Consider the following 18270-nt stretch of genomic DNA (forward strand, 5'->3'; position numbering starts at 1 on the left):
TACATATATGTATATATACATACATATATGTATATATATATATATATATATATGTATGTATATACATATATACATATACATATACATATATACATATATACATATATACATATATACATATATATATATACATATACATATATACATATATACATATATACATATATACATATATATATATACATATATACATACATATATATATATTTAAAATTGATGATGTTGTTATTATTAGTTAATATTTTACATGAGGAATCTTGTGGTAAAATAAAAATGTTTATTAAATATTTTATCTAGGAAATTAGTCATAAAACACCTTTTGATATATTTTAGTTGTGAACATTTAATTTTACATAAAATAGTTCATATTTAATATTTTATGTTATTATTTATTTAAAGTTTAATAGTAGTGATCAATATAATTATTTAACTTTAACATATTTTATTTTAAAAAATTATTTTGAAGTGGATCACATTGAAATAAATATTTCATCCTCAACTGCAATTAAAAATATAAAAGGGATGTGGCATTATATTTTGGTAAATGGTTTCCAAGTGTGGGTACAATAGAAGTATATTCCACAACTAATAATAATTGAATATAAAAATTCAATTAAATTTTTTATTTAATTAGAATAACACTTATTTTTAAAATCTTTTAACTTTAATTGATGGTTAGAGAACTTAGTGACCATAAAAAATTGTTAATATTAAATAAGGAACATTCTAATGTTAATAGTGCCCAACTGAAAGCATGAGACTACAATAAAATAGATGTAAATTAATTTCCTTTATCACTATTATCCTTAAAACACAAGAAGTTCTCTAACTAATTTACCTTTCCTCTTAAGTTCTGCTGGGAGAACTTCTTCATGTTGAAGCATTAAGTTCCTCCAGTATTTTAAACTCTCTACAAATTCATAGATGCAAATTGGCTATAGAGGAGAGGCACTGTTGAATCTTGTGTGGGTAGTTGTGGTGGTGGCTGTTTAGATGTTTCTCCAGGTCTCTCAGCATTGAATGGGCCACTTGAAAAGGAAAGAGCTTTCTCATCGACATAAAAAAACATTGGTTTATGGAGCACGGCACGTCATTCCAAGATCATGATGATCATGGGTCGATCATGGGTCGATCACAAACGCATGGGCGCCAGCACAGCCATCGGATCGAATCGAACGGCTAAGTCGAGGCTGCCGTTGATTCCGTCAATTTGGAGCGGGAAAAATGCCAGTGTAGGGCTTCTATAGGCGATGCCAGGCGGCGATGGCGGCCTTCCACAAGGCCATGATCTGCCGGATTTGGATCGTGCTGCTCGTCACTCTTCTCTGGATCGGCCTCTGGTACAGCAGAATCTCTCCGGCGACCTCGGATTTGGCAGCGCACAGGAAGGATCTTCACAGGTTTGGAGGAAATTTGGCCCGGAATTCGTCCTTCTCGAAGTTCTGGGAGGTGGAAGACGACCAGCTTACTGCCGATCTCATCCACGAGGTTGTGGAGGAGCTCGAGAAGATTAGGGATGGGACTCCTGGTGGTGTGGTCGCGGCTGATCGCAAGGAGCCTTGCGATGAGCGCCGGGATTTAGCAAGGGAACGGGGCTTTCGACGGATTGGAGAGACGCTTCACGCCTTTGTCCTCTCCAGTGTGGCGAGATTTTCTCTGGAAGAATTCACCGCGGTGGGATTGGTTTCTATCCAACTGAGAGGCTTTGCCGGTAATCCATTGCAGTCTTGTGCTTGGGTTCCAAAGGCTGGATCCAGTTCTGTCGCGGCTGCTCTGGCGGCTTCCAACGATTCTTCGGTGATTTGGGGGATCTCTTGGCTGGGGTACGTGAATGAAAGCCACACGGAGAAGATCTTCTACGATGTGGGCGTGGTGAAATGCTCGTTCGAGGAGCCAGTAGGGGCAAATGGAGAAGGCGGGTTTCTAGTGCTCAACATGACAAGAAACTCATCACCGCCACCTCTTGTGGATCACTCAGGGATCATCGAGCAAAGTTACGTGCCTGTTTTTCAAGAGCTTCCGGAAGAGATCTCCTCGATCCAATTCGAAGGGCCGTTTCGATTCGACTATGCCTACTGCTCGCCTCTGCTGACACCGAGCAAGAACGTATCGGCCAAGTACGTGAAAGAGTGGCTCATGTATCACCAAGGCCTGTGGAGCGAGAGTCACGTCCACTACTTCTTCTACGACGCCGGTGGGATCGATTCGAGGCTGCTGGAAGTCTTCCAGCCGCTGATGGAGAAGAAGTTTCTCACAGTGGTAGACATGAGAGAATTGGTACTGTTCGAGTCTGCCGGTGACGGTCACCAGCTTGTGATCAACGATTGCCTCCAGCGAAGCCGGTTTCTAGCGACCTGGGCATTCTTCTGGGACTTGGACGAGTACCTCCAGCTCGTAAATTCCACATCGATGGCAGCTTTGCTCAGGAGCTACGAGAGTTCTCCGTGGATATCTCTAGCAAACTTGGTGTGGAGCAGGACTTACTGCAAGGAAACGAGCGCGGAGGACGAGTGGGCCGTGGAGAGGATGCGTTTCAGGCTGCGGTACCCGACTTGCGGGGACGAGCAAAGGGCCGAGACTTGCCACGGCGTGGAGGGGCACAGGAAGTGGATCGCCAACCCGCGCAAGGTGCTCGTCGCGTCCATCCACCGGACTGTGGAGCCCGAGTGGAACGGCGAGATCCTGCGAGCCTCCATCGCCAGGCTCAACCAGTTCCACGGCCTGGCCGCGGAGGGCAGCGCGAATTCCAGCTGCTGGATCGTGAAGAAGCTCGACCAGGTGAACGAGTCGATCCTGGTGGACGAATGGTGGCTCAAAGACGAGAGTTTTGCAGTGGCCGCCATGGAGCAGCATCGCAAGGCCATGACCCGTTGACTTTAGGCACGTTGACCTTATCCAGTCAACGACAAATGTTGACTTCATGTCAGAACCTGCTTTAGACCTAAAAGTTGACTTGGTCAAAGACCTAAAAGGTGACCTAAAAAAGTGCCACGTAGACTTTCCTTGATCATATAGAAACGAGGAATATCTTATCGCTTCACCCGTATGGTATGCCCTCCCTGGCATGGCCGGAAGCAAAAAACCAAAATGGCGTGCTACTTGCTCTTGGTTGCGTGACACACCAAAAATAAAAAATAAAAAAAGGCCTGGTTTGAGAGATTGAGATTTTGATAACGTCCTTCCATGCAGTGGATTTTTATATTGTTTTCCGGGGAAGGGAAAATAAAGCTGCTAGTCTCTTTTGTCGTGGCCTTTCCCAAATCACTGTGATGTTTTGGCCCTCCTCGAGAGAGGTGATCATGCCATTGTTATCTAATGTATCTCAAGATTTTTCGCGAAAACAATGGTTTTGATATGAACAAGATGAGTAACAAAGATCGCATCTGGAAGCACTGACATATAAATGTAGGAGACGAAAGGTACCAAACAGAGGCCATGCCTAGTTTAGCTAAAATGTGTCATAGTTTGTTAGAAGAGAGAATGTGTATAGCTAGTTAGCGAAGTATGGCGGGCCTGGCTTCTCCCAGCTTTTAAAATCAATGCTCTCATGGAATGGAGTGAAGTGGAGTGGAGAGCTTTATTTTAGGTCGTAGGAGGAGGAGGAGCTAGGAGAGAGCGCTAGAGAAGAGGCGAATCATCGATGGAAGCCTTGAGCAAAAATGGTGGCCGGATGAATGAAGGAGCGCAGCAGCGCGGCGGCATCGACATGTTAGGAATCCCGCGGCCGCAGCTCCCGCGCGACGCCAGGGGATCGCTGGAGGTGTTCCAGCCGCAGCAGCAAAGATCGGGCGAGAGGGATGCTGGCATCGCCATCGGCGTGGCGGATTCTCGAAATTTCGGCCGAAGCGGTCGCTATGGCGCCCAAGAACAGCAGGTTTTCGGCGGGAGGTCTGTGGAGAGCACGCTGGATTTGGCGACGACGAATGCCGGGTGGAGGAGATCGCCGTCTGGCTCGGGTTCCAAGAGTCCAGTTTGCGGCCATTTCCAAGGGGATTTTTCCTCCATCGCCAAGCCGCAGAACGATCGCGCTGCCGCCGAGCGTGCGGCGGAATGGGGGCTGGTTCTCAAGGCCGATGTCGGCTCCGGCAAGATCCAAGGCGTGGGGGTCCGGAATAACTCCGGGGACTCCAAAACTAGCGGGAGAAACTCTGGGAGGAGGACTTCGGAGGAGTCTTCCTCGGATGCTGGCAGCGAGGCCGCGCTTGGGGGTCGGCCTCACATTCCGAGAGTCTCGGAAGATTTGAAGGACGCGCTCTCATCGTTCCAGCAGACGTTCGTAGTGTGCGATGCGACCGACCCGGAGCTTCCAATTCTCTATGCGAGCGCTGGTTTTTTCAGCATGACGGGATACACTGCCAAGGAAGTGATCGGCCGAAACTGGTGTGGAAGTGCTACTTGTTGGTTTGATCTCACGTTTTTTTTGGTTTTCCAGTCGATTCTTGCAAGGTACCGAGACGGATCCAGCGGATGTTTCCAAAATCCGAGTGGCTTTGGAGCAAGGGAAGAGCTTCTGTGGACGGCTGCTAAACTACAAGAAGAATGGAACGCCATTTTGGAATCTCTTGACAATAGCTCCAATCAAAGACGAAGATGGCAAGGTTCTTAAGTACATCGGGTCAGTTTTCCTCTATTTTCCAATTCATTCCATACTCAGATTGAGTTTCACGTGTAGGATGCTGGTTGAGGTGAGCCAGTTTACAGAGGGATCTAAAGACAAAGCTGTTCGTCCGAATGGAATGCCAGAGTCTCTGATCAAGTACGATGGTGAGTTATCTTATATGTTCCAGCTTCATAAATATGGTTTTGTATAAAAAGATTTTTGCTGTCGCTGTTGATGTTCAAAAGCTCGACAGAAAGACAGCGTCGTGAGCTCGGTGTCTGAGCTCGTGGAGGTTTTCTCGACGTCGAAGACAGACCAATCCAACGACCACGATCGACGAGCTAGTGCTGGCAAGCTTACAGATGTTCCTGAGGCTAGTCCCGTGAAGGCGAGCAAGAGAACTCGCAGGTCATCCAGCTTACTGTCCTTTTTGAGGTAAATTTCGTTTATTTTTTCCTGCTAGAGATACCGACTGAGTAGATGATGCCAGGCGACATGTGAGGGCTTCGGCTGAGATCGATCAATTGACGCTGAAGACTGCCGACAATGTCGACGACTTTCCTGAGGACTTTCAGAGAAAGAAGGAAATTCGAAGAGGCATCGACCTGGCAACCACATTGGAGCGTATCGAAAAGAACTTTGTCATCACTGATCCCCGTCTCCCCGACAATCCAATCGTAAGATCTCAGCCTGTTTTGCGCCGATTCATATGCAATATTATTACAACCGCAGATTTTTGCATCCGATTCCTTTTTGGAGCTAACGGAGTACAGCCGAGAGGAAATTCTGGGAAAAAACTGCAGGTCAGGATCAATACTTGACAAGAGTGGTAAACTTTTGATTGAAAAATTACAGATTCTTACAAGGACCCGATACGAATCAGGAGACGGTGACTAGAATTCGGTATGCCATTCGGGATCAGAGAAGCATCACTGTTCAACTTCTAAACTACACCAAACGGGGTATGCACCCTCTGTTCGTGAACGCTTCTCCTAATGTTCTTGTCAATTTAACAGGGAAGCCTTTCTGGAATTTATTTCACTTGCAACCCATGAGAGACAACAAGGTGCCCTTGTTTCTGCTGCAAACCATGTAGATAAGCTAATCTTGTATATGCATGCAGGGAGAGTTGCAGTACTTTATAGGAGTTCAGCTGGATGGAAGCCAGCATTTTGACAAAGTTCGCAAGGGGCTTCCTGACAAGGTCGAGCACGAGGGCGTTCAAGTGGTAAGTGCCATATCACAAGCAGGATATTTTGTTCAGCGATCTTATGCTGCTGGTTTAGATCCAATCTGCAGCTGGCAACGTGGATACTGCAGTTCGTGAACTCCCAGATGCAAATCAGGTAAAGCTAGATAGAAGAATGATCACCAAGCTCTCATGTTCTGCTTAACGCTGTGTGTAGAATGTCTTTGAGATTTGGAGGAATTACTCAAAAAAAGTGTGTCCCAAGCCTCACAAGGTTCACAGTACTTCCTGGGCAGCCATAAACAAGGTGGAAGCTGTTCAATGAAACACTGACATTAATTTGCTTTTGACAGGTTGTAAAAAAAGATGGACTCTTGAACTTACAGCATTTTCGGCCAGTCAAAGCTCTTGGTTCTGGTGATACCGGAGGGTGAGTACTGTTTTAAACTGAATGTGCCAGCTTAATTTCTGTTTGGGGTTTGTAGTGTTCATTTAGTGGAGCTACGAGAAACCGGCCAATTTTTTGCTATGAAAGCAATGGAGAAGTCGATTATGCTCAATCGAAACAAGGTAAATTAACTATCGACAGAATATATCAACTCCTGCTGTGAAATAGGTTCATAGAACACTCATGGAACGAGACATTTTGGACATGATGGATCACCCTTTTCTTCCAACTCTCTATGGATCGTTTGAGGTACACTTTAGATTTTAACATGATCATATAGTAAAATAATTCTGAAGTGTAGACTGAGGCACATGTATGCTTGATCACGGATTTCTGTCCAGGAGGCGAACTCTTTCTTCTTCTAGACAGGCAACCGTCAAAAACATTCAACGAGCCTACTGTTTGGTAACGATCTCTTGTTACTTTCCCATCTATTTGGAATTGCTTGAAGCTAACACGCAACTTTGTCAAGTTTCTATGCAGCTGAAGTGGTTGTTGCTCTTGAGTATCTTCATTGCAGAGGTAACTTAGTTCTGTGCAGCTGACAAAAAAATTCAATCTCATGGCCAGGTGTTGTTTACCGAGACCTTAAACCAGAGAACATACTTGTTCAAAGAAATGGCCATCTTTTGCTCACCGATTTCGATCTCTCATTTGTGAGCAACCCGAGAGCTCAGGTGACTTCTACCAAATTATGTTCTGAACTAAACTTGGATTCTAGTGTCAGGTTATAAGACCACCCCCGCCTGCCTCTGAACGACGGAAGAGAAAGAAAGAAGCACCAGTTCCCCCTACGTTTGTCGCGGAGCCTGTTGCAAGATCAAATTCTTTCGTTGGCACGGAGGAATACATTGCTCCTGTAAGCAGATTTTTGAAAGTTGAGAAGTTTGTCATTTTTCTTTCTTTCTGTTTTGCAGGAAGTGATAAATGGTTCGGGCCACAGCAGTGCCGTGGATTGGTGGGCTCTTGGTAAGCCGACTGTCTCGCATAAAGCTCAAGCTTAACTCCTTCTCAGGAATTCTCTTGTATGAGATGCTCGTGGGATGGACTCCGTTCCGGGGTAAAAACAGACAGAAAACTTTTCACAACATTCTCCACAAAGAATTAAAATTTCCTAGCACTGTCCAGGTGACAATTTTCTTATCCTTTTATTTATATATTCTGATGGCATTGATGTCAACCAGGTTAGTCCTTCAGCAAAAGAACTAATCCATCGACTGCTGCAAAAGGACCCTTCGCAAAGGCTGGGCTCTTCAATGGGAGCGAACGAGATCAAACATCATCCTTTCTTCACTGGGGTGCGCTGGCCCCTTATTCGTTGCAAGGTAGCTAGTTCGGATTAAAGACTTTTCCTTACCCGGTTTACTGCAGAGCTGTCCGCGACTAGATGCTCCACTTACACTGACCGACGACTTTGTCAAAGGAACGTCTACGACAGACGCATTTGCTGTGTTTTAGATCATAACTTGTCGGTATGTCCTCTAACGAAAACGTCTGTGCATTAGATGCCACCTGCACGGAGAAGTTGTATGATAACAGTAGAGAGCCAATACGGTAATCTGCAATCGTTCTTCTTATTCTCCAGTTAAAAATTGAGGCTAAGTGGCAGGCACCATAGTGGGTTTGTCATGATGCGGTGTTGGTAGTGCTCGATGTAACATTTCCTAAAGCCAGGTTTGTGCTGTTCATCATATCGTTCTTCCTATAAGTGTGTCTAACTCGGTCCAACATTCAGAGATAACGATGCTTCTTGCACGAGGCTTGTGCGTTTTAACAATCGCTCTTGTAGTTCTATGCGACGAGGGCCCTGCATTGAATTATTCTTACTATGCTAAGACATGTCCCCGGGCTGAATCCATTGTCAGCTCCAGCATCAGAACGTTTTTAAGGCGGGACAGGAGTGAAGTCGCGGGGCTGCTGCGAATAATTTTCCACGACTGTTTCGTTCAGGCAAGTTATTTGTTTGGTTTTCAAGTTGATTCAGGTAAATGCAAAAATCTTGCAGGGATGTGACGCGTCTGTTCTTCTCGTGGGCCTCAACGGCAAAGAGTCCGAGCAGCAGGCAGTTCCAAATCTAACTCTACGCCCAAAATCCTTGCAAGCGATCACCGACATCAAGGCACGTCTAGAAAAGGCTTGCCCCGGCACTGTCTCGTGCGCAGATATAATCGCATTAGCCACCCGAGACGCTGTCAACCTGGTAAGCTTTCCAACGTCCTTGTTTATGCTCTTGGCTTGTAATTTCCTCTACTTAGGCTGGCGGCCCCTGGTTCCCTCTCCCCACCGGTCGCAAAGACAGCAAAAGCTTTGCAAGTGTGCAGGAGACCCTCAACAACTTGCCTCCACCGTCTTTCAACGCCTCTGAGCTGCTGGAGAGCTTCCAAAGCAAGGGGTTGAACGCTACTGATCTCGTCGCTCTGTCAGGTAAGTTTGCTCGAGAGTTTAAAAGAGCCACTCTAATGCATTGAATCCAAACAGGTGCTCACACGGTCGGCAAAGCCCACTGCCCGACGTTCTCCGGCCGCTTGCGTCCATCGCTGGACCCCGACTTGGACATAAATTTCGCCCAAAAGCTGGCGGCGACTTGCCGGGAAGGCGACGACGACTTCGCGACCTCAAACTCCACGGATCTCGACAGCTCCACTCCAAACCGATTCGACAACGCGTACTACAGGAACCTGTTGAGGAAGAAGGGGCTTCTCACCTCGGACCAGCAGCTGTTCGTGGACAATCGCACGAGCAGCCTGGTGGAAGCGTTCGCGTGCAGCCAGCGCTCCTTCTTCTCGCAGTTTGCGGCGTCGTTCGTCAAGCTCAGCAAGATCCAAGTGCTCACTGGGAGCGAGGGGGAGGTCCGGATCAATTGCTCCGTTGCCAATCCATCGCGAATGCTCTACGATGCTTGAAATCTACATTAAATTTTTGGTGGTGTATAGTTTTGGTGTATTTTTCAATGTATGTTTTTGATTGACAGTGATTTTGTTTAAAGGTACTTTGATATATGGTGCGAAGAATGAGAATGCCAAAAAAAAGAGGGGATTTTTCATTCATTGATTCATATTATAAGCTTTTTCACTTTTAGTGGAGAGAGGTGGTGAAGGAAACAGTCTCCAGAGGGCTTCCGCAGTGGTACTGCCGGATGATATCGGCCAAAGAGAGAACAAGGCGGCTGTCCATGGGCTTCACCAAGGGATTTCTTTGCGGGACGAGCACGAAATCATACGTGTGGTTCCTCGCGCTCGAAGGACTCGGGTATGGGATGTTGTGGCTGGTGTTGGAAGGAGCAACGTAAGGCTCGAGAATGCTGGCCGTCACAGCTCCTGTGCAAAGCAGATTCAACATAGATCATGGAAGAACGTTCAAGAACTTACCAGAGCTGCCGGCTGGAATGTTCGCAATCCAATAGTTGATGTAAGGATAGACCTTGGAGGGAGCTACCAGTGCTCGTTGGTCCGCCATCACCACCGAAAAGAGACGAGCGGTGCCATTCCCGCGGAAGCCTTGAATATCAATTGTGGGAGGTGAGTCAGTGCTGCTCAAGGGGATAAAATTGCCATTCGCCACAGTCATAGAGCCATACTGGACGAAAAGACCCACGGCGACATCCGCAAACAAACAGCACACAAGAGCAAAAGACGCCACGAAAGATGCCATTGGAATTTGATGTACCTACAAGGATGGATCGCCCATCGTTTTTATACAATGCCATAATCTAAATTCGTGCCAGATTTCTAATAAAGGTTATAATCTTTGCAACTAAAATATCATTTCGAATTATTTATTTCCAACGGCTCTCATTCTTTTAGATTAATTGTGTCAATGTGAAACATCTTTTCACTCTTAAGTATTGCATTTTCATTGTAAGTATATTTGAAGCACTTTCACTCTAGATCTTCATCATATTTTATTGATGTTTCAGGCAAGTGTCTAGACTGAATCTCCACAAGTGTCCTGCAAGCTATCCGTGCCCAAGTAGCTCTCCCCCTCAAAGTAATCCTCGTGCCCTCCACCAAAAGTGTCCCTCCTCTTCGTCTTCTCGTCCAAGACCCTCCATCGTTCGTACCAATCCCCTCCATGAAATCCCAAAACTCGCCTTTGATTCCTCCTACACTTCACATCTTTCCCAAGCTGGTTCATCCCTTCGTCCGTGACATCCTTGCAAACGTTCCATGACTTGCAAGTTATATCCTCCCAAGTACTCACGTCAATGGGCTTCTTGTCCAACACACATTTGTTAGTTCCAAAAACCGCTCACACTTTCCATCACCTTTCCTAAACCCTAAACTTTCATGCACAAAAGGAGTGATTATTTCATTATTTTACCACACATACTGATCTTCGTTATTTACCATATATACAACATCTTTCTATGCTTCTAAAGCTGGTACGTCAAACAGGACGTGCATGGCCATGGCGGAGCTCAAGGTGAGCATCACCAGCATTCTTCCAGCCACGTCTTTGCAGGCTTCGCTAACCCATGCCCAGAATCTGGCAAGTCGCCCAGGTTTGCGCGTGATGTCGCCGCTCGGGTTCTCTCGTCCGCCATGGTCCTCCACCACCTCCGCCAAGTTGTAGCTCCTGGCGTCTCTCTCGCGCCTCGTGAGGCCCCGGAGCTGGAGGTTTCCCCGGAGATATGGCGAGAGGACTCCCAGGAACACGTCGAAGAAGGAATGGATCGCCTCCGACGTTACCGTCCCGGCGACGTCGATCAGGAGGTTCCTGTTGCTGGGAACCGCCAGCGTCCTGGAGATCCCGTCCACCCAGTTTGGCAGCACGTTGATCCTGGAGCTCCCGTGACTGCTCGTCACGAGTATCATGTTGGCCTGGCCTTCCAGTTCCTCCAAGGAGCTCGGAGCTGTTGTCTTGTAAGTTTTCCCGGAGGCTGCCAGGGAATCGCTCTCGCTAGCCGCTCCAAGGCCGTCATTGAAACAATCCACTGTCTTGACAAGCTCCTTCACAACCTCTTTCTTGAGATGCTCTTGGGCGCCGGCTTCTCCTGACCCGGACCTGGGAGGACTGGAGCTCAAAACTTCGTGCGAGGTTCTCACGAAGGTCTCCACTGCGCTGCTGCAAACTGAGCTAAAGAGATCCTTCACAGCAGCCTGGTGGCTCGGCTTGGTCACCCCAGCCACCACCTCTTCGTAAAAGTTCACGTCCTTGGTCTTCTCCAGGAAAACCGTCACGGCCGTGCCAACAAAAGCCTCGATGCAAGCCGCGACGAAGGACCTTCCTCGGTTGCTGGAGCACAGGTCGAGCAAAGTATCCGACGCTTCAAATGGAATTGGCCGTTCTAATCCCTGTTCCGGAGGACAAACATCTGGAGCCAATCCTCTCGAGTCCCAGTCACTTCCCCTCGATCGGTTGTGCTGAATCTGTAAGCCTTCCAGCATAGAGAGAATCGTGTTTCTAGCCACTGAGCCGAGAACCGCCGAAGCAAATCCCTTGCCAGGATCGCTGAAGATTTTCTGGAGTACCCTCTCGGGGAGCCGCTCTTCTTGCTTGAGACTGGAACACTCCATGCTGCTATCGCATTCCTCACCACCATTCTGGAACTTTGCATTTCCATCCCTGGACCGGCTACCTTTCTCGTGGCTTTGTCGTTCATTCCTTCTTCTAGAAACAGAGAATTCATCACTACCGGCATCCGCTATGCTTCTAACCAGCCCCCTTGAAACGCAGGAAGAAAAGGCCGTGAGAGCGTCCTGGAATTCTCTACAATTGGCGATCTTGAGGCCCTGTTTGAGGCTCCGGGGGACCTCGTCGTCGTCCGAGAGGAGGAAATTTCTAAGATCGCCAGCCACGAGCGAGGTGGAGTCGATTCCCATGGCAAACATCTCGATCATTTGCACAAGACTGTCGATCAGCGATGCCACTCTCCTCCTCTTGCGCGTGACGAAGGACGATTTGTATACCTTGTAGGACGCGTAGCCGCCGACCCCGGCGGCGGCAGCGAGAAGGAGGATTCTCTTGCGGCGCCTGGCGGACAGCGCCATTTCCATGGCTCCGCGAAACCCTAGCCCTCCGCCCTAGGTGTGGAAAAGAAAAAGTTTTAAAAGGCTCTCAAGGGGGAAAGGAATATCCTGTTCTAGAGGGAAAAGAGTGGCGCCATGTTGAGAAGAGGCGCTGCTAGGTTTCGATCGGGAGCGCCGGCGATCGCTGCCCGAGCGCTCCTTTCTCAGCGATTCAGCGGCGCTTCCTTCTGTAGCTCCAGTGCTGCGATCGATCAAGGGGTAAGAAGAGATTTTGGTGTCTAGGTCGTGAATCGCCTTGATTTCTCTGTTTCTTTGTCAGACTGGAAGCTCCCAATCAAGCAGCGAGCCCTATGATGTGGTGATCGTCGGCGGGGGAATGGTCGGAGCGGCTGTGGCTTGTGGCCTAGGTGAGGTTTTTTTTCTCCACTCCTGGATTTACTTTGCGTGGAAATTTCTTTCAGTGAGCTCTCCACTGACGAGATCACTTAAGATCGCTGTGATCGATGGAAGTCCTATATCGTTTGATAAGGTGAAGAAGAGCGATATCCCAGACCCTCGCGTCAGCTCCATCACTCCCGCGACTGTCTCTTTTTGCAAAGGTTAGATTTTTTCCTTCGCTACATGTCTTGGAATAACTTTGCTTTTTAGATATCGGTACATGGGATGATTTGAAGTCGAAGGTGGCTCCATTCGACTCAATGCAGGTATTTCTCTTTGTCCTGCCTTTGAATTTTCGTTTGGTTTTGTGTTGAATTCGTTGCTTTCTCAGGTCTGGGATTATGCTGGCCTGGGTTATACACGCTACAACGCAGCTGACGTTGATGAGCCTGTTCTCGGGTATGCCATTTTCTTTTCGTTGTCGTTTGAAGTGAAACTTTAACCCTTCGGTATTCATGCGCAACAGATATGTTGTGGAAAATGGCATTCTCGTTTCCTCTCTTCGTGCGCGATTACAGGTTTCTTTAACGTAAAGCTCCATCACTTATGGACAGTGTTTCTTTTTCTTTTGTTTTCATCAGGGTTCAGACGTTGATCTGTTATGTCCAACGCAAGTTGATTCTGTGATCTTTCCACATCGAGTAGGCGGTTTGCCGGAAGAAGAGGGATCCAACTGGGCTCATGTAAATCTCAAAGATGGCCGTTCGATCGCAACGCGGCTTGTGGTAAGTACTTTGGTTCAGGAAAAAGAAAGACACGATCTCGACTTTTTCTTTTCAGGTTGGAGCTGATGGTGGGAAGTCCAAGGTTCGGAAAATGGCTGGCATCAGTACGACTGGGTGGGATTACATGCAAGAGGGCCTGATTTGTACAGTTCGAGTTGATGAGCACCATTCCACGGCATGGCAACGATTTCTACCGACGGGTCCGCTGGCCTTACTTCCAATGAACGACGATTTCAGCAACATAGTTTGGTCTACAACTCCCGAGAAAGCAAAGGAGCTGAAGAGCCTACCCAGCGAAGACTTCGTGAACGCTGTCAACAATGCTCTGACCAAGGACTTCTCTCCACCACCCAAGTCGGGATTCGCAGAGGTTTTGACGAACAGGTTCCTGTCGCCGTATTTTGGAAACTTAGCGCCGTCAGCCACAGAAGAGTTCCAGTTCCCGGTGAAGGTGAAATCAGTGGAGACGGACAGGCTTTCGTTCCCGCTCTCGCTCTCTCACGCTCGAAGCTACGCTGCTCCCCGCGTGGTTCTCGTCGGTGATGCGGCACACACCGTCCATCCTCTTGCTGGACAGGGCGTCAACCTTGGATTTGGAGACGCTGCTGCTCTTATCAAAGTCTTGGAAAAGGGAGTGAGATGTGGTCTTGACGTGGGAGAGGTAAGCGCACCTCTTTAAAAGCTCTTGCCTGTTTTACAACTCACCCTTTTGTTCCAGATCTCGCTTCTCAACGAGTACGAGAACACTCGCAAGTTTGCCAATCTTCCCATGATGGCCGTGCTCGACGGCTTCCAGCGGATTTTCTCCACCGACTCGGGCCCCGTGAACGCTCTTCGAGCTGCGGGATTTAACTTGGTGCAATCCTTTGGTCCCTTGAAGAAGCTCGTCATCTCGTCGGCTATGAGCAACGGCTTTAGTGGGCTTCCCGGGCTTCTTCGCATCTAGTAAACTTCTCAATCCCAAGGACGCTCCTTTTTTTTCGTATTTGGCGGCATATTCACTGAATCTCCTTTCTCTTTTTTCTTTTTTCTGATCTTCGCTAGGTCTCGTAAGCTGATGGCTCTATTCGATGGGAGGGCGACTGCGGTGGAGGTGATGGATGGGATCCGCCTGGATTCCAAGGTCGCCATCGTCACAGGTAGATCCTTTTGATCGTTTTTTTCCGCTGCTACTCGAAGCTCTACAATTTTTCTAGGTGCCAATGGAGGTATTGGATTTGAGACCGTGAGAGCTCTCGCGATCAAAGGCGCCCATGTCATTCTCGCTTGCCGGAATCTAAAGTCCGCGGAGGCTGCAAAAGCTTCCATTTTGAGAGAGGAGCCGGACGTCCAGCTCACTGTTCTTCGCCTGGATCTCAGCTCTCTTGCCTCGGTTCGTGAGTTTGTGGAGGAGTTTAAGTCTCTCAAGCTTCCTTTGCATATCCTCATGTAAGTTTCTTCTCACCTTTTTGTTTTCATAGCTTTTCTATCAGCCCATCTCGTGACGCTGTGGATGATTTCATGAAGCAACAATGCAGGTCTAGCGTCCAGCGAGTTCATGCTCACGGTGGATAACTTGGAAGTCACATTTGCGACAAACCATGTTGGTAAGCTCAAGGTCCACCCTTTCGCGATTTTGCGATGGTGATTTTTTTGGTTTCCAGGACACTTTCTTCTCACGAACTTGCTCCTCGACTTGATGATCAGTACTGCCTTGGAGAGCAACAGTGAGGGGCGGATCGTGATAGTCGCGTCGAGACAACACGAGAGTGCCAGAGGCATCAATTTTGACAGCCTTCACAAGAAAAGCTGGCTGCAGTCCTTGCCGCTCGTAAAGAGGCAATCCAGTCATGTAAGATTCTTTTGGCAGCAAATTCTAACACTTTGCGTCTGGCAGCTACCACGGGTTGTGCTCGGTGTACGCTCAATCCAAGCTCGCCAACGTTTTACACGCGAAGGAGCTCGCACGTCTTCTCAAGGTTTTTTCTACACTAGTCACTTCCTCGTTTCTGGCATAACTCTACGGTGGTGTAGGAACGGGGAGCGAATGTAACAGTGAACTCTTTGCATCCCGGAGTGATTCACACAAACATTGTTCGCAACTTCTTCAAGCCCGCCGAGTGTAAGATCCAGGAGTTTGTTTCGATCTTTTTCTAACTTTCTTTCTTCGTACAGATATGTATAACGCGTTCCCTCGAATGTTTAAAACCATGGAACAGGTACTTCGATCGATTCATTTTTTTCTTTCGGGACCATTCTTTGATGTTCTTCTTTTGTGATTTCCCAGGGAGCAGCGACTACTTGTTATGTGGCGGCTCATCCAGATTTAAATGGCGTCTCCGGGAAATACTTCGTGGATTGCAAAGAAGCTCCTTGTAGCCAATATGCCAACGATCCAGAGCTCGCGGAACATCTCTGGAAGTACAGCGAGGAACTCGTGAGATCCTAGCCGTCGCGCACGAGCATGCGTGTCACCATCTTGAGATGCCATCTGGCAAGCTCATCCACCGCGTCAGCCCTAACTGCTACCACGTGGCCCCGAGCTCCACGTGCTATTTTTTGGATAAGGGCGCCAGGATAAAGTAAGGGGGATATTCCCAGCGCTCTATTTTAACTGTGCTAGGTCGAAAAGGAAAATTCTTGTTCCAGGCAGGGAATCTGGGCTGTGTAGGAGATTCTTTCCCGTAAATTATTGATTCTAGGGTTCTAGGGCGTAGCGAGCGACCGAGCGAGCGATCGAGGTACCGGAGGCGCGATCGATCGATCGATCGGTTCTTTGAGAGCGATTTAGGTCAGCACCGGAATGCCAGAGGAGCTGGGGATCTCGCCGCCGGCGTGGAGCGCAGCTGAGATCAAGCTGTTTGAGTCGGCGCTATCGGTCTCCGCTCACAAATTTGGATCGGGGGAGCCGAATTGGGAGAAATTCCATCTACCGGGCAAGCAGGGGTGGGAGCTCAAGCAGCAGTATGATATGCTCGTCAAGGACGTGGCGGCGATCGAGGCCGGCCTTGTGGCGCCTCCGAATTACATCGAAGCTCCTCCGCAGGGCTCCCCGGATCGCAGCGGCAGCCCCGGCAGGAAAATCCCTGCTTCCATCGTACACAGGACGAGCGATCACCCCCCGCAAGAGCGAAGGAAAGGAATCCCGTGGAGCGAGGACGAGCACAAGTAAGTCGATTGGAGCTGCGGTTTCCGATCGATCGATCGATCATCGTGCTTACATTTTTCCACTTGTGTGATCTATAGGCTGTTCTTGATCGGCCTGGAGAAGTATGGCAAGGGAGACTGGCGAAGTATCTCCAGGAAAGTAGTGATCACAAGAACACCTACGCAGGTGGCGAGCCACGCGCAAAAGTATTTCAATCGCCTAGCGTCCAAGAACAAGGACAAGAGGAGGAACAGCATTCACGACATTACGTCCGTGTCGCCTCCGCCGTTGATTTCGCCCCACCACCGTCCGATGCACCACTGATTTTTTTTGTTTTTTTCTGGTTTTGCCCTTATTTTGTCCTGTAGACCTTGCGTCTATACTGTACATTGTATGAAGGAATTTTTGGAGCTTTCTCAAAACTGTTATTCGCTTTTGTTCTTCTTTTGGCTGTTTAAATTTATTTTTTAATATATATATGTGTATATATATAAATATATGTATATATATAAACTTTGCATTATTGTTTATAGCTTTAGTAACCTTTAATGAGTGATACAAGCACAACACGGGGCGGTTCACCGGGCAACCTGCAATGCATCACTGACAAGTTGTCAACGATCACAACGTCACCTTTTTGCCAGTCCAACACGACTTGTTCCTCTTGCAGCACCGTAGCTATCTTGTCAAGTTCTTCCACCGGGATGGGTGATCCGTCTCCAAACGCAACTCCGCGAGTGACAGGGTCGTCTTGGACAAGGCAAATGCTGTTGAACCAAGCCATGGAGCCTTTGACCGGGTGCTTGACTGTCGCAGAGAAAGGCCCTCGATAAGCAACCGGCTCGTCATGATCGGATCCATCGGCTTTCCATTCCAGTCGAGCTCCAATCGCTTCAGCTCTATCAAAGGAATCGGAAAGTTACACACTAGCTCCCTCTCGGTATACCTCTTTTGCGCAATGGCTTTGTCCGTGGTCTGGAACGCTTCCTCCCACTTTTTTGGAAGTCCGGTGCGGTAGCAAATTCGCTTCTCCTGCAAGAGATTGAAGATCTCGGGCATCTCTTTTGCGAGCCTCTGGTACACGAGCTCGCCGTTGACGAGAGCTGTTCCTCCCCCTCTCGGCGATGGCTGCTCGCAAAAGAACATGATCACGTCCGGATAGACAGTGAGCTGTTCATGGAGAAACTCGAGCAAAATCAAGGAGTCGGATCTTTGAGAAGGCAAATAACTTACATAGGCCATCTCGTTGTGGAAGGAGATTCGCTTGTCCACGGGGTCTTCGTTGGCCGTGAACACGGGACCAAGGATGTGCTTCCTTGCACCCCCGCCGTGCTTGTAGTCCATGCTGGTGTAGCCCAGCGCCTCCACGACGCTCGCAAAATCCTGGGCATTTGCCAGCTTCCATCCCCGGAGGAGAAGTGCGCCGTGCTCCACCACTTTTCCCCGGATCGAAGCCCTCTTTTCGCGAATCAGATGCAAGAGGCTGTGCAGGGAATCGTCGCTGCCATTGTCTGGGACGAGAAGCGCTGGGAATTCATCCATTAGAGAGCCCTTGAGGAGTGGATCAAATTTCATTTGACCTTTATAGTCTACAGTTGACTTAAGATTGACTTGGACCACAAGTTACACAAACTTTTTTGGGGCTCAAAACGTGCAATTTTTCACAAAGAAAAGTTGAAGAGTACTCCACATTTTGCGAAGCTTTTTTTTTTTGGGCCCAAAACATGTGATCTACGTGAAATGTCAAGGAGGTACCCCACATTTAACGCGCCAC

General features: G+C 48.2%; 8 protein-coding genes across 10 annotated transcripts; 6 read left to right on the forward strand and 2 right to left on the reverse strand.

The window, feature by feature from the left end:
* The first annotated feature begins 1256 nt into the window (after positions 1-1256).
* On the forward strand, positions 1257-2953 carry LOC9654355 (galactan beta-1,4-galactosyltransferase GALS1). The gene has a single exon (XM_002982912.2). The coding sequence runs from the start codon at positions 1264-1266 to the stop codon at positions 2872-2874; it is 1611 nt and encodes a 536-aa protein (XP_002982958.1). The 5' UTR covers positions 1257-1263; the 3' UTR covers positions 2875-2953.
* Positions 2954-3576: 623 nt separating this feature from the next.
* On the forward strand, positions 3577-7814 carry LOC9653993 (phototropin-1A). 2 transcript variants are annotated; one of them, XM_024688126.1, is made up of 22 exons: positions 3577-4380; positions 4433-4615; positions 4673-4764; positions 4846-5035; positions 5091-5277; positions 5333-5403; positions 5456-5562; positions 5617-5666; positions 5724-5828; positions 5887-5946; positions 6007-6096; positions 6143-6219; positions 6275-6359; positions 6406-6486; positions 6539-6642; positions 6710-6759; positions 6808-6914; positions 6959-7096; positions 7155-7206; positions 7253-7365; positions 7422-7562; positions 7609-7814. In XM_024688126.1, the coding sequence occupies exons 1-22, from the start codon at positions 3641-3643 to the stop codon at positions 7693-7695; spliced, it is 2910 nt and encodes a 969-aa protein (XP_024543894.1). In that variant the 5' UTR covers positions 3577-3640; the 3' UTR covers positions 7696-7814. The 2 variants fall into 2 exon arrangements, with proteins under 2 accessions (XP_024543894.1, XP_002982959.2); XM_002982913.2 differs by having other exon boundaries at positions 6965-7096.
* A 61-nt stretch (positions 7815-7875) lies between these two features.
* On the forward strand, positions 7876-9211 carry LOC9653996 (cationic peroxidase SPC4). Its single transcript, XM_002982914.2, has 5 exons — positions 7876-7911; positions 7973-8187; positions 8243-8437; positions 8493-8661; positions 8716-9211. The coding sequence occupies exons 2-5, from the start codon at positions 7981-7983 to the stop codon at positions 9138-9140; spliced, it is 996 nt and encodes a 331-aa protein (XP_002982960.1). The 5' UTR covers positions 7876-7911; positions 7973-7980; the 3' UTR covers positions 9141-9211.
* Positions 9212-10530: 1319 nt separating this feature from the next.
* Positions 10531-12245, reverse strand: LOC9654175 (protein PHLOEM PROTEIN 2-LIKE A10). Its single transcript, XM_024688182.1, has one exon. The coding sequence runs from the start codon at positions 12231-12233 to the stop codon at positions 10602-10604; it is 1632 nt and encodes a 543-aa protein (XP_024543950.1). The 5' UTR covers positions 12234-12245; the 3' UTR covers positions 10531-10601.
* Positions 12246-12312: 67 nt separating this feature from the next.
* LOC9654176 (ubiquinone biosynthesis monooxygenase COQ6, mitochondrial) lies at positions 12313-14395 on the forward strand. The gene is made up of 9 exons (XM_002982915.2): positions 12313-12464; positions 12526-12613; positions 12668-12805; positions 12855-12910; positions 12976-13043; positions 13111-13162; positions 13226-13369; positions 13425-14030; positions 14088-14395. The coding sequence occupies exons 1-9, from the start codon at positions 12342-12344 to the stop codon at positions 14313-14315; spliced, it is 1503 nt and encodes a 500-aa protein (XP_002982961.2). The 5' UTR covers positions 12313-12341; the 3' UTR covers positions 14316-14395.
* Positions 14234-15962, forward strand: LOC9653995 (short-chain dehydrogenase TIC 32, chloroplastic). Of its 2 annotated transcripts, none has more exons than XM_002982916.2 (9): positions 14234-14314; positions 14414-14508; positions 14566-14797; positions 14876-14955; positions 15013-15187; positions 15246-15327; positions 15383-15470; positions 15524-15567; positions 15636-15962. In XM_002982916.2, the coding sequence occupies exons 2-9, from the start codon at positions 14427-14429 to the stop codon at positions 15795-15797; spliced, it is 945 nt and encodes a 314-aa protein (XP_002982962.2). In that variant the 5' UTR covers positions 14234-14314; positions 14414-14426; the 3' UTR covers positions 15798-15962. The 2 variants fall into 2 exon arrangements, with proteins under 2 accessions (XP_002982962.2, XP_024543898.1); XM_024688130.1 differs by having other exon boundaries at positions 15013-15200; positions 15636-15654.
* Positions 15963-16026: 64 nt separating this feature from the next.
* LOC9653997 (transcription factor SRM1) lies at positions 16027-16930 on the forward strand. The gene is made up of 2 exons (XM_002982917.2): positions 16027-16516; positions 16595-16930. Exons 1-2 carry the CDS (start codon positions 16152-16154, stop codon positions 16818-16820), a joined length of 591 nt encoding a protein of 196 aa, XP_002982963.1. The 5' UTR covers positions 16027-16151; the 3' UTR covers positions 16821-16930.
* Positions 16931-16993: 63 nt separating this feature from the next.
* On the reverse strand, positions 16994-18071 carry LOC9653998 (clavaminate synthase-like protein At3g21360). Its single transcript, XM_002983020.2, has 3 exons — positions 17730-18071; positions 17443-17666; positions 16994-17395 (listed from the first exon to the last, which is right to left on the reverse strand). The coding sequence occupies exons 1-3, from the start codon at positions 18069-18071 to the stop codon at positions 17032-17034; spliced, it is 930 nt and encodes a 309-aa protein (XP_002983066.2). The 3' UTR covers positions 16994-17031.
* Between the last annotated feature and the right edge of the window lie 199 nt (positions 18072-18270).

The sequence above is a fragment of the Selaginella moellendorffii genome, unplaced genomic scaffold, assembly GCF_000143415.4.
Source record: "Selaginella moellendorffii unplaced genomic scaffold, v1.0 SELMOscaffold_56, whole genome shotgun sequence".
NCBI classification, from domain to species: Eukaryota; Viridiplantae; Streptophyta; class Lycopodiopsida; order Selaginellales; family Selaginellaceae; genus Selaginella; species Selaginella moellendorffii.

Excerpts from the sequence above, each read along its gene's own strand:
- LOC9653998 (XM_002983020.2), bottom strand. The coding sequence starts at position 18,071 with ATGAAATTTGATCCACTCCTCAAGGGCTCTCTAATGGATGAATTCCCA. Across the intron at positions 17,667-17,729 it reads TCCACAACGAGATGGCCTAT|CTCACTGTCTATCCGGACGT; the intron begins GTAAGTTATTTG and ends CTCCATGAACAG. Across the intron at positions 17,396-17,442 it reads AAAGCCATTGCGCAAAAGAG|AGCTGAAGCGATTGGAGCTC; the intron begins GTATACCGAGAG and ends TTCCTTTGATAG.
- LOC9654355 (XM_002982912.2), top strand. The coding sequence starts at position 1,264 with ATGGCGGCCTTCCACAAGGCCATGATCTGCCGGATTTGGATCGTGCTG.
- LOC9654175 (XM_024688182.1), bottom strand. The coding sequence starts at position 12,233 with ATGGAAATGGCGCTGTCCGCCAGGCGCCGCAAGAGAATCCTCCTTCTC.
- LOC9653997 (XM_002982917.2), top strand. The coding sequence starts at position 16,152 with ATGCCAGAGGAGCTGGGGATCTCGCCGCCGGCGTGGAGCGCAGCTGAG. Across the intron at positions 16,517-16,594 it reads TGGAGCGAGGACGAGCACAA|GCTGTTCTTGATCGGCCTGG; the intron begins GTAAGTCGATTG and ends TGTGATCTATAG.
- LOC9654176 (XM_002982915.2), top strand. The coding sequence starts at position 12,342 with ATGTTGAGAAGAGGCGCTGCTAGGTTTCGATCGGGAGCGCCGGCGATC. Across the intron at positions 13,044-13,110 it reads GTTGATGAGCCTGTTCTCGG|ATATGTTGTGGAAAATGGCA; the intron begins GTATGCCATTTT and ends CATGCGCAACAG. Across the intron at positions 13,370-13,424 it reads CGATCGCAACGCGGCTTGTG|GTTGGAGCTGATGGTGGGAA; the intron begins GTAAGTACTTTG and ends TTTTCTTTTCAG.
- LOC9653993 (XM_024688126.1), top strand. The coding sequence starts at position 3,641 with ATGGAAGCCTTGAGCAAAAATGGTGGCCGGATGAATGAAGGAGCGCAG. Across the intron at positions 5,036-5,090 it reads AGCTTACTGTCCTTTTTGAG|GCGACATGTGAGGGCTTCGG; the intron begins GTAAATTTCGTT and ends AGATGATGCCAG. Across the intron at positions 6,760-6,807 it reads TGAGTATCTTCATTGCAGAG|GTGTTGTTTACCGAGACCTT; the intron begins GTAACTTAGTTC and ends TCTCATGGCCAG.
- LOC9653996 (XM_002982914.2), top strand. The coding sequence starts at position 7,981 with ATGCTTCTTGCACGAGGCTTGTGCGTTTTAACAATCGCTCTTGTAGTT. Across the intron at positions 8,188-8,242 it reads TCCACGACTGTTTCGTTCAG|GGATGTGACGCGTCTGTTCT; the intron begins GCAAGTTATTTG and ends AAAATCTTGCAG. Across the intron at positions 8,662-8,715 it reads TGATCTCGTCGCTCTGTCAG|GTGCTCACACGGTCGGCAAA; the intron begins GTAAGTTTGCTC and ends GAATCCAAACAG.
- LOC9653995 (XM_002982916.2), top strand. The coding sequence starts at position 14,427 with ATGGCTCTATTCGATGGGAGGGCGACTGCGGTGGAGGTGATGGATGGG. Across the intron at positions 14,956-15,012 it reads ATTTGCGACAAACCATGTTG|GACACTTTCTTCTCACGAAC; the intron begins GTAAGCTCAAGG and ends TTTGGTTTCCAG. Across the intron at positions 15,568-15,635 it reads TGTTTAAAACCATGGAACAG|GGAGCAGCGACTACTTGTTA; the intron begins GTACTTCGATCG and ends GTGATTTCCCAG.